Source organism: Mercenaria mercenaria, chromosome 8 (assembly GCF_021730395.1).
Source record: "Mercenaria mercenaria strain notata chromosome 8, MADL_Memer_1, whole genome shotgun sequence".
Classification (NCBI taxonomy): Eukaryota; Metazoa; Mollusca; class Bivalvia; order Venerida; family Veneridae; genus Mercenaria; species Mercenaria mercenaria.
In genome coordinates, this window is record NC_069368.1 from 57,183,306 (window position 1) to 57,196,301 (window position 12,996).

Below are 12,996 nucleotides of genomic sequence, written 5' to 3' on the forward strand. Positions count from 1 at the left end.
TTTGGGGTACTCATGCTGGGGGTACAGTGGAGAGGGGTTTGTTTGGGGTACTCCTCATGCTGGGGGTACAGTGGAGAGGGGGTTGTTTGGGGTACTCCTCATGCTGGGGCTACAGTGGACAGGGGGTTGTTTGGGGTACTCCTCATGCTGGGGCTACAGTAGAGAGGGGGTTGTTTGGGGTACTCCTCATGCTAGGAGCTACAGTGGAGAGGGGGTTGTTTCGGGTACTCCTCATGCTGGGGGTACAGTGGAGAGGGGGTTGTTTGGGGTACTCCTCATGCTAGGAGCTACAGTAGAGAGGGGTTTGTTTGGGGTACTCCTCATGCTAGGGCTACAGTAGAGAGGGGGTTTGTTTGGGGTACTCCTCATGCTGGGGCTACAGTAGAGAGGGGGTTTGTTTGGGGTACTCCTCATGCTGGGGCTACAGTAGAGAGGGGGTTTGTTTGGGGTACTCCTCATGCTGGGGCTACAGTAGAGAGGGGGTTTGTTTGGGGTACTCCTCATGCTAGGAGCTACAGTGGAGAGGGGGTTGTTTCGGGTACTCCTCATGCTGGGGGTACAGTAGAGAGGGGGTTGTTTGGGGTACTCCTCATGCTGGGGGTACAGTGGAGAGGGGGTTGTTTGAGGTACTCCTCATGCTGGGGTACAGTAGAGAGGGGGTTGTTTGGGGTACTCCTCATGCTGGGGCTACAGTAGAGAGGGGGTTGTTTGGGTACTCCTCATGCTGGGGGTACAGTAGAGAGGGGGTTGTTTGGGGTACTCCTCATGCTGGGGGTACAGTGGAGAGGGGGTTGTTTGGGGTACTCCTCATGCTAGGAGCTACAGTAGAGAGGGGGTTGTTTGGGGTACTCCTCATGCTGGGGGTACAGTGGAGAGGGGGTTGTTTCGGGTACTCCTCATGCTGGGGCTACAGTAGAGAGGGGGTTGTTTGGGGTACTCCTCATGCTAGGAGCTACAGTAGAGAGGGGGTTGTTTCGGGTACTCCTCATGCTAGGAGCTACAGTAGAGAGGGGGTTGTTTGGGGTACTCATGCTGGGGGTACAGTGGAGAGGGGGTTGTTTGGGGTACTCCTCATGCTAGGAGCTACAGTAGAGAGGGGGTTGTTTGGGGTACTCATGCTGGGGATACAGTAGAGAGGGGGTTTGTTTGGGGTACTCCTCATGCTGGGGGTACAGTGGAGAGGGGGTTGTTTGGGGTACTCCTCATGCTGGGGGTACAGTGGAGAGGGGGTTGTTTGGGGTACTCCTCATGCTGGGGCTACAGTAGAGAGGGGGTTGTTTGGGGTACTCCTCATGCTAGGAGCTACAGTGGAGAGGGGGTTGTTTGTATGTACTAATATTACACAGACATCTTAAGACAGGAATCCAGGTTGATCTTTTAAGGAAATAACTTATTCAGAACCAATTTTGAAAACATATAATTATTATATTCTCACATGTATATGAAATTAATGCAGTACAGCTTATCATACTAGCTTTAAAAACCATTAAAAAAATAAGACAGTTGTTGCGTAAGTCTGATTTTATCATACATTCTCTCCATCTGAAAAAAAAACTTATAAAGCTTCACGATGGAGGAGAAATGAAAAATTTGCTATGACATCTATTCATTGTAAAGATGAGACGAAGGCCTGTGTTGCTTAAAAAATCGCGGTGGAGAAATGTCTCACCTGGCCGTATATATGCGAGTTTTTCAATTTACCTCTCGGAAATGAACGTTATCAGCTAAATTTTCTTTTAGAAAGTGAAAGATATGTTCATCGAGAGTACTTGGCTTGTGGGTGTTTGTTCATTGTGGTTTTCATAAACTATAATTAGATCTGCACGTTTATCTGAGCATATTGTTTAAGAAAATAAACATTTTCAGGAAATGTTCATTTACAGGTGTAGAGTACAGACTTGCGGGCGGCGGTACCCACTTCGGACGTGTTGAGGTTTCTGTCGGTAATGAATGGGGTACAGTTTGCGATCAGTATTGGGATCGACGGGAGGCTAAAGTATTCTGTCGGCAATTAAATTTCACAGATGGAGAGGCAATTGGCGGTGCCCATTTTGGTCGAGGATCAGGGCCAATATGGATAAGTCATCTTGAATGTAAAGGAAATGAGAAACAACTGCACCAGTGTCCTCACAGAGGGTTTGCCAACGAATATTCGTTTGATTGGTGGTTTCCTCTCCCGTGTGAAACGCATAATGATGATGCAGGCGTTTACTGTTATAAATCAGGTAGATAAAAATGAAACACATAAATCAAGTAGTTCAAACAGGAACACGATGATGCAGGCGTTTATTGGTATGAATTAGGTAGTTAAAACTGAAACATGTTATGATGATGCCGACGTTTACCTTATAAATCAAGTTAATACATAAACCAGGTAGTTTAAAGTGAAACACAGCTATAAATTACAGCTATAAAGTAGGTAGTTAAATTAATTTGAACATATATCTGACTCAGTTAATATAACCGCCATATTTACAGTTTTGTTGCTGTGTTATCAGAGCATCGTTAAATATACCAGTAACCTTATAAATGACAAGAGTTTTTTTTTTGCTTTATGCCTTTTAAGAAGCGCTTTCATGGCATGTAAAACTTTGTATACAGATTTTTGAGGTATCATTATAGGTTTGTTTACACTTCTCTTCAAACGACCCCTCAATACTTTTGCAATATCTTTTGATATTACGAACAGAATACGTTTTTCAAAAATTTTCACGGGTGTAGAAAAGCATGTTAGAACACTAAAATTTCAACAAAATTATGTACCGTAATTCATTATCATTTTTTTTCTACGCCCATTGTTCATATTCAAAATGTCACAACATTTGTTTTGCTTATTTCACTGGAAGGGTTGATTATTTGTAGATATTCAATATTAGAAGAAAGTTCTGCGAATAATCTCCAATATTATATGTTTGATTTAAGTACGACTGAACTCTGGGCCTACTGCACACGCCGGTGGTTTAGAAGTTCACAAAGATGGTAAATGGTATGGTGTTTGTGACACTGGCCTTGACCTCAAAGCTGCTAGGGTGGCATGCAGAAGTATCAAGAAGGAGTACATAGATGCCCGAACTATACCAGGTAGATTTACAGACTTCATAGTTAGGATAGGAGGGAGTTTTGTCTATTCTTTGTTTAGAATGTATTTTAACACTTTCAAGTAATCGCCTGCAAAAGCCCGAAATGTTGAAATTTATCATAAGATTGGTGTTCTTCAGACATGCAAACTGCAACATTGTTTGTGAAGTTTATTTATAGAAAACTTGTGTCTGTTTCAATAAATATTAGCCAATCGTTTCAAAGAATTAATTTGATAAATGTTTTCACAAAAGAAAGAAAATAAAGAATTTCTTGACGATGAAATCTGTCTTTTTATCTATAGGTTCGGCTTATGGAAACCTGACTGGTGATATTGGCTTTACTAACGTGAAGTGTAGTGGTGATGAGGAGGATTTGGCAAATTGTCCGATGGACTTTACATCAACTTGTACAAGCGGGCACTATATTTCCCTGTTCTGCAGCAACACTACCATACAAGATACAGGTTGGTCATTATATTATATACATGTATAATACTACACATACTTAGTAAAGATTTATATCTAATTGCGCAAACAAGGGAAATATGTTCAGGAAACTCATTTATGTAAGGCATTTTGAATAATCAAAGTAACCTGATGTACTTTTCATCAAATAATACAACAGCCTGACGTCTCCATTACTAATATTTGCTTAGTACCTCTTCAAAAGCTAGATATATTTTCATCATAGTTTAACGTGGCTACAACATTTTTAAAGACGATTATCAATTTAAGAAAGGTAGTGGATATGTGATTCAAGGGAAGACGTCGTATTTTCTGCAGGTATGCCATTCATAAGTTATTAATAATAGATTACCAGATTTTTCAGCTTTTTTTGGAAACCAAAAGTATATACCCTTGTACATGTTAATACCACAGGTTTCAAAGTGCGTCTTGCACCCGATAGTTTAGCCAGTGATCTGCACGGGATTCTCGAGGTTCGCGTTAATGGTGTCTGGGGCAGGGTGTGTCTGCACGACTTTGATGACAGGGACGCTATGGTAGCGTGTAAACAGTTTGGCTATGATGGTGGTATAGCATATCTACATATTATGAAAAACGACAAACCGGTGTTATTGAGAGACGTCCAGTGCGTGGGTAAGGTGTTAGCTGTGTTACACTAGGTGTTAGCTGTGTTACACTAGTTGACCGTTCTAAAAATAAAAGTTGCGATACATGTGAAAGAAACTTTTTTTAATGGAAATTTTTAGAGGTTACCAAATTATACTGCAAATAAACTAGAAAATCTTCTACAAGTGAAAGTTGCTGAATGACTGCATGATATTTTAGATAAGTAATATTTTGATGAAAAAAGAAAATGTCAGATTGCAAAGATATTTAAAATATAAAATATCATATTTAGAAATCTTTATCTAACGTTATTTTATGACGATTATAGAATAAAAGCTCTGAACTAAGCATGTATGTAGTTACAAAGTGAGGAACATTTGTTGTTGTAAATTTCAGGCAATGAAACAACGTTTGAACAGTGTCCTAGCAAACAGATGAGCCCAGATTTAAAGAACTGTAATTACGCCTCTAACGATGCGGGAGTAATTTGTTATCGTAAAAAGAGTGAGTACAGTTTATCGCTATATTGTTACGCATGGCATTTTCATAAGATGTCCGGACACTTACGAAGGACTTAGTATGAGCAATTATTTTAGTAATTTATCAAAACTATTTCATCGAAATGCATGCTATGAACTTCAGAAAACATAGAAAACAGAAATAAATCAAAAAGAAAAAAAGACATAGTAATCCCAGATTTTATCTCAAATGATCTAAAAAAATGTGACAGGGATGATGTATTTTGTTGACATCGATTAATACATTAATACAAAAATGTATATTTGATGTACATACACGTGTATTGTGAAGATTATTACATGTCTCCATAAATCATGCTCTATAGTTCGTGTTATATGATTGGTGTATATTCAACACTGAATTGTGTTAGACATGAAATAAAAAAAAAAAACGAAAATGTATTTCTGCTGTCATGTAATAAATCACTTATTAAATAGCTTGTCGGTCCATAAGTGTATAGATTTAGATGTTTAACTATTTGGTAACCCTGTCAGATTTTTTGTAGATGACGTTGGATTTAACTATCGGATGGTCGGAGGTTCGAATCGGTCTACAGGACGTGTGGAGATAGGGTATGAGGGTCGGTGGGGAATGGTTTGTGCTTGGTCCTGGCAGAGTGCTGATGCCAGAGTTTTATGTAAAGCTTTGGGTTACACAGACGGAATAGTTGAATATACCGTTAATAAGTAAGTTTCTGTTTTTACATAGATAAGACTATTTGATTCAGAATGCTGACAAGTGGCGTACTGTCCTTTAACTCAGATATAATTGATAGGGTCTTGTCAAAGAATAAAAAGCCCTCCGTCTTTGAGAGACAATATCCCTGTCATTGGTCATTCCTTGGCTGCATTTGTTTTGAACACTGTCAAATCTTGAACAGGTCGTATATTGGTATGGAAATTATGTTTTACAAAATTTACAGCGTAATGATTATAAAACTTAATGTTGGTATGTTTTTGAAATTTTTAAATGTACGTTTTAAAAGCTTAAATTTTAAATCCAAAAATGTTTTCATTCAGTCAAATAATTGTTCAGTAGAAGTTTTAAAAACTGTTTTGTTCAAAATGATACAAAATGTTGCCGTTGTGCTAAAGATTATTGATTTTTTTGTAATATTCAAACAATAAAATCAGTCAGAATTGAATCTTTCCTTTTCAAATAATGTCATATTCAAACTGGAGAAAAGTCATTCAGAATTCAAAATTTCTTATCAAAAAGGATTGTTGATGACCAGCCTTCAGAATCATAAAATATGTTTTAGATTACGGAAGAGCTCTTACTACCATCTTTCGTTAGAGTGAAATCAGTAGTTTCCTCCCACTGAAGAATACGACTACGAAAAACCTCGAACTAAGGTACATGTCATTCTGACACAGTCTCAAAGGGCGATCAAGAAACAGTCAGCTAGAAATTGATGACTGAATAGAAAAATGATTGGATACTCTATCGTTTCAGATCACTTACATACAGTATGCCATGGGTTACCGGTTTCTTCTGTCTGGGAAACGAAGAAACGCCGATGACCTGTCTTAATACGGGATTTAACTCGACTTTCCTAACCGATCTTTGTATGGGTGGCCGCGATCCTGGAGCCTATAGTAATTGCTACAACGAGAAAGTGGGTGAGTCCAAAGTTGTTGGATTTTATTCTTATAATTATTGCTTGTGAGGCCTCTGTGGTCAAGGTTAATGACTTTTAGTCACTTGTCCCTTATCGATGTCGGTTTGAAACCTCGCTTGGGTGTAGAACTCTTCATGCGAGGAAAACATCGAGCTGGCTTATGGAAGGTTGGTGGTTCTACCCAGGTTCCCGCACATGCCTTAAACAATTTCCGGAAGGACAGATTGGGTCTTCTTCCACCATCAAATGCTGGAAAAGTTGCCATATGACCTGTAACTGTGTCGATGTGACGATAAACCAACAAAACTGTAAAATGCTGCCAAAAAGTATTAGTGTTTTTGTTTATTTGAGTTCACAGCTATAAAAGATCACGACACATTTTTCACCCAAAAATTGTTTAAATCAATATTTCAGACTCCATCGGACAGAAAAACATTTCCATCAGTGTAGAATTTTTGTTGAAGCAGGAAAAATAATTATATTGTTTTGTTTCTACGTGTGGTACATGTTCTAAAATATATCAAACTAGGCCACATTATCTGATTTTCTGACGGACGTACAAATAAAAGCTTAACTTGATACCAAGTTTACTTTAGGGCAAGTTTGTATAGTTGCCACCTACATTCTTGTTTATTTTTGTAGAGATTTACCGTGCATTATTAAGTAATTAATCACAGAAATTATAACTCTTACTAATCTCTTTATATTTGGACAAGATTTAGATATATTTAAATTGTAAATGCTGTTGCAGAAGGAAAAAATATTCGTCTTGTTAATGGACGAGATGAATTCAGGGGGCGTGTGGAGATATATGTAACGGGAGCGAACTCTTGGGGGACTATTTGCGACGACTACTGGGATGAAGATGACGCTATTGTCGTCTGCAGACAACTCGGATATTACGGAGGGACTCCTCTCAGACAAGCAGCTTTTGGTGCAGGTAGACAATATCTTTAATTTGCAAAAACACACCAGCAAGATTTTTTTCCCTAACAGATCAAGACAGTATAGCCTCTCCAAAGTCTGAGCATGTGCAATTGGCTTCAAAGGCTGAGTTTGTTCAAATATCTACCTATACGGGATTATGTCTTGGTAGTAGTTTCTTAAAGCACCATTAACTTAGGTTGATGTCATAATTTTTCATGAGAAACATAGAATGTTAACATATAGCTTGGAGATTAACGCAAAAAATCGTCTTTTTTTGAACGTTTGTAGAAGAAAGAATTACATGTGTTTATGGCTACTACAATATGAACACTTGCATCCTTTTATACAGGAACTGGTCCTATCTGGTTTGATAATGTGAAGTGCCGTGGGAACGAGAGTACACTGTTTGAGTGTGCACATCGTGGTATAGGAACACATAACTGTAACCACACTGAGGATGTTGGCGTCATTTGTCTTGGTAAGATCTTTTTGCAATATGTTACTTAACCCGTATCCTGCTAAATTTCTATAATGAACTAGTCCATCTTCCAATTTGGACAGTACCATTAACTGTTAAAAGGGGTGCTTACCAAAAAGATACTGACTGAATGGCAAGCAGTGCAGACCAGGATCAGCCTGCACATCCGTGCCGTGCAGGCTGATCCTGGTCTGCACTGCTCACAAAGGCAGAATTATACTTGCCACCAGCAGGCTAAAGGTTAAATAGTCACAATCTGCTTGGATATTTCAGCAGAATTAGAAAATATTCTTTTATAGAAAATGTATATCACCGTATACATTAACATGTAAATGTATCACATACAAGCGTATTGTATCTGTACAATTTCTTCGATGAATATAAATTTTTTGTTGCAGTAAAAATTTGTTCATTTTTATAGAGTCACCACCAATTACAACCGCAATCACGACTGTCAGTACCAAAACAACAACGAAGCAACCTTCTACGACAACAACAACAACGACAACAAAAACAACAACAAGCACGACAACTGCGCCACCTACGACACCATCGCAGAGACCACCAACCACACCAACATTAACCACAGCAAAATCTACCTCTACAACACCATTTTCAACCAAGAGAGCAACAACGACAACAGAAAAGAAAACCACCTCAACAACGACTGCAAAATCTACAACTGTGTCAAAATCAACCACAGCTCCAACGACTGCTTCTTCTACAAGTACAAGATCAAATAACATTACAGTATCTGCCGGACTGACTTCGACATCGAAAGCAAACCTCGGAGTGGTTGTCGCACTGCCTTTAGTTGCAGTATTATTGATTATTATTATAGTGGCTATTGTTGTTTGGAGATATAGAAGAGGAAAGATGCCGGGATATTCTAGAGAAAGATTTGATGATTCGGTGATAAGTCGAGAATCGGACGGCACGTTGTCTGCAAGCAATCAACTGTATGACTTGAACCTACAACCCACATCCTCTAGTGATATATCATCCCCGGGAGAAAATGGTAACATGAAACTTGGCAAAAATGGTAATGCATTCTACAGTAAAGGTTTGTCAAATGGTGATAGCTCCGCAGGTGCTTTTACAAACCCTCTGTATGAGGTTAGTAGAGACCTGGACTCAACAGAGAGTCAAAATAATATTGAAAAGACTCTTCCATCAAATGGGGAATTAACCTTCCCAGAGAGTGATATTTTTAATGATCATACAAGTGCATAATTCTTAACATTCCAAAATGCTCACTTTGAATTCAAAATTTATCGTGTAAGTGTTTTGAATGTTGACTTATAGTTGAGTTGGTAATTTGTTCATTTACAGTTCGCGAGTTGTTTATAAATTGTTTTGCATTTATTAACATTTAGCATTTATGACGGCAATATCTGGAAAAAAACAAGTTCTAGCTTCTGCATTATACATGTTTTTTATGTTTTTTATTCATAAACTTGCAGTTTTAAGCGTTGTGGAGACATTACATTATTTGAATGACGTATGTGATTTTTTGCACTGTCTTTGTAACATTTATAGTGCTCTTTTTTATGGGGTAATGATATGTCCTTTGTCGTACATTCATGGTCCGAAAATTGTGTTTATCCGGAATATGGTCACTCTTGTGTGCAGACATATTCGTATTCAAAATCTAGAAATTTTGAAGGCGCCCTAATTCTCAGAGTGACCCTTTTGTGTCCTCGGTATATACCCTAATGGTAAGGTCATATATTGCCGAGGCATACGTTTAGGACGTTTTGACAAGAAACATTCCTTCAAATATATAGTGTAGTTTTCGTTCACAAGGTCGACCCTCGGACTATGTGTCATTTCTTACCCTTTAAAGTTTTTGTCGTCTATATTTTTATTTCGGTATTACCGTTTCTTTTCTGTTAACCTTTACCCTGATAAATTTCTAAAATGGACTGGTCCATCATTCAATTTGGGCAATACCAGTTATAATTAGAAGGGGTGTTTACTGAAAATTTACTGACTGAATAGCGAACAGTGCAGACCATGATCAGCCTGCATGTGCAGGCTGATCTTGGTCTGCACTGGTCGCAAAGGCAGAATCACTTGCCACCAGCTGGCTAATGGTTAAAATAGGGTTGTTCTGTTAGTCTCTAGTATATATTATTGTTGCCAGTCTATTCTTTGCAACATTTGGATTATTTGTTACGAGTCTTCTTTCAGTTGTATGTTACTGACAGAACCAATACTAGGTGTTATTTTTTGCGATTTGTATTTTTTTTTGTACAAATTTTATACAAAAACTTTATAATATTTACAAATATAAGCAAAATTGAAGTGTAACCTTGTCGTGCAATATTTGTTTGAGTGTTTCAGTAACGAAATAGGTCCTTCAGATTTTAAACTAACGTTCAGTTTGTTATAGCTTACCATAACCCTTTTTTTACTAAATCAATGTTTTCTCTTGCCAAATTATCAAAATATCACATACAATAATTGTAAACTACATATAAGTAACACTGCCACGGATTACTGTTTACTAAGTCAATGATTTACGGAAGTGTTATAGTAAGGACTCGTTATTACACGTATATTACGATGTTCTACATGTTGTGACAGAACAGACATTGAACCAGCTGGTCTGGTCATATTTGCTGAGAACTTATGAGAATTGTGGAAAGTCATTATGTCTCCCACCACACAGTGGTGTGGGAGACATATTGATTTACTCCTGTCTGTGTGTATGTGTGTCAGTCTGTGTGTCTGTCACAAATCTTGTCCGCACTCTAAGTCGAACATTTCTCATCCGATCTTCACCAAACTTGAACAAAATGTGTTTGCCAATAAGTCCTCAAGCAAGTTCGAGAACTAGCCAGATCGGCCCAGGCACTTCGGAATTATGGCCCTTGAAACTTGTTTTTGATAATCAAAGCGTTGAAAGTCTGATAAGGCGGTTTAAGGCTTGGTGCATGGTTGACTCATATACTACTACTCAGATGATTAGGCAGTTGTGGGAGACATGCGCTTTTCTCAAAAGCAGCTCTAGTTAAACTCTACATTGTATGATACACTTTATGCAAAAAAGTCTACATACTGCCATTAAAAGCTTGAAAATTATATATTTCTAAAACACAGCGGTCTTCATAGAAAGCCTATCTTACCTGTTCTTGCTAATATAATATCTGATTTGCCTGTGAGGTGGGGCCTCCGTGGCCGAGTGGTTAAGATCGCTGACTTCAAATCACTTGCCCCTCATCAATGTGGGTTCGCGCCTCACTTGGGGCATTGAATTCTTGTGAGGAAGTCGTCCAGCTGGCTTACGGAAGGTCGCTGGTTTCACCCAGGTGCCCGCTTGTGATGAAATAATTCACGGAGGGGCATCTGGGGTCTTCCTCCACCATCAAAGCTGGAAAGTCGCCATATGACGTAGTAGTGTCGGTGTGACGTTAAACCCAACAAAAAAAATGGCCTGTGAAGTTGAAAGGTCATGTAAGGGGAAATGACAAACTACAGTGCACGAACCTCTGTAAAGTTTAGACTTCACTAAATCCATTAATTTACTCCCTTAAATTTTTTCCAAAACCATAAAAAAACAACATAGTTTTAAAAACAAGAAATTTATTTATTTCGTGTCATCGAACTTATAAACACTTGATCTTTATCGGGCAATTTAATGAATTAAGAGTCATTTTCATTCGTATATCCCGACTTATATAATAGTATAAAATTTGTAAGACTTTTGAGAGGAAGCAGAGATAGACTGTGTACGGCTTTGTAAACAGAAACATATCATGAGAGTTGTTAAATTATGTATTCATATTTGGTAATTGATATTTTCTGTTAAATAAAGTATATTTCTTTACAGTATTGTCGTTTGTTCTCAAGAGTAAATTCATTGAGATCTGTATGTAAAAGATTGTTATTTTAAAAGCATTGAATCTAATAATACTATTCACAATGTGTTAAAATTGTGATTATGCTAAAAGATTGTTTGGTTAAGAAATAGGACTATTTTGTGCCCCCACCACTCAGTGGAGGGGGGCATATAGATTTGGTGGTGTCCGTGCATCCGTCCGTCTGAAAAGTTTGTGACGCACCTAGCTCAAAAAGTATTTGATATAAATTGATGAAACATTGCATGCGTCTTTATCATGATATGAACTTGCACACCTTCTGTTTTTCGTCTGGTTCCGCCCCCTATTTCCAGAGTTACGGTCCCTGAAATAGTCAAAAATGCACATTTTCACTTTGTGGCGCGCCTAGCTCAAAAAGTAATTGATATAAATTGATGAAACCTTGTACGAGTCTTAATCATGATATGAACTTTTGCACCTTCTATTTCTTGTCTGGCTTTGCCCCCTATTTCCAGAGTTATGGCCCCTGAAATAATAAAAAAAAATCAAATTTCCACCTTGTGACACGCCTAGCTCAAAGTATTTTATATAAATTGATGAAACCTTGTGTGAGTCTTTATCATGATGTGAACTTGTGCAAATTCTATTTTTCATCTGGCTACACCCCCTATTTCCAGAGTTATGGCCCCTGAAATAGTCAGAAATGCATATTTTTACCTTGTGATAAGTATTTCATATAAATTGATGAAACCTTGCACGAGTCTTTATCATAATATGAACTTGCCCACCTCCTATTTTTCATCTGGCTACAACCCCAATTTCCAAATTTATAGCCCTTGAAATAGTATAAAATTCACATTTTCAACTAATGATGTGCCTACCTCATAAAAGTATTTGATGTAAATTCATGAAACCTTACATGAGTCTTTATCATGATGTGACCTTGCACACTTGCCATTCTTCTCGAGATTTTATTGCTAATCACAGAGTTACGGCCCTTGAAATAGCCAAAATAATGGCTTTTTTTGTGATGCTCATATCTCAAACAATACATGGCCTAGAATAATGAATCCTTTATGTAAAATGTTTGTCGAGGCTATGTAGGGTCACATTCGTAACAGATCGCATTTGTAACAGATTTCGTACGTATGCGATCGCATTCGTAACATGTAAAATGTGTTACGAATGCGTTTGTCCAACATGGGGGTTGACATGAGAAGCACATATGTATCATGTTGAGTTTTATACTGCAAATGTTCAATCAGTTGGTTGTCATCGCAACATCATTAAATGACTGCCATAAGCACCATGTCGTCGACGTCAAAAATGTCATAAAATTATTTGAGCCGCATCATGAGAAAATGGGCCTTCGGGAATCCTCGAACCTTTGCAACCATTGTGGCCCAGATCAGCCTGTGCATCCGCGCAGTCTGATCATAGCCCACACCGTTCGCTGTTATTTCAAAGAAGGCTTAT

The 12,996-nt window shown here is 38.2% G+C and overlaps 1 protein-coding gene across 2 annotated transcripts in view; it reads left to right on the plus strand.

The window, feature by feature from the left end:
* Positions 1-11,531, plus strand: part of LOC123565324 (deleted in malignant brain tumors 1 protein-like) — an 85,840-nt gene extending 74,309 nt beyond the window's left edge. For both annotated transcript variants that reach the window (XM_053550052.1, XM_053550053.1), the window contains 10 exons: positions 1,884-2,225; positions 2,923-3,081; positions 3,383-3,544; positions 3,960-4,178; positions 4,548-4,655; positions 5,176-5,356; positions 6,126-6,292; positions 7,043-7,231; positions 7,568-7,696; positions 8,118-11,531. In XM_053550052.1, coding sequence (XP_053406027.1) covers positions 1,884-2,225; positions 2,923-3,081; positions 3,383-3,544; positions 3,960-4,178; positions 4,548-4,655; positions 5,176-5,356; positions 6,126-6,292; positions 7,043-7,231; positions 7,568-7,696; positions 8,118-8,929 — 2,468 coding nt within the window. In that variant the 3' untranslated portion in view covers positions 8,930-11,531. The remainder of the gene's footprint in view (positions 1-1,883; positions 2,226-2,922; positions 3,082-3,382; positions 3,545-3,959; positions 4,179-4,547; positions 4,656-5,175; positions 5,357-6,125; positions 6,293-7,042; positions 7,232-7,567; positions 7,697-8,117) is intronic.
* The last annotated feature ends 1,465 nt before the right edge of the window (positions 11,532-12,996 follow it).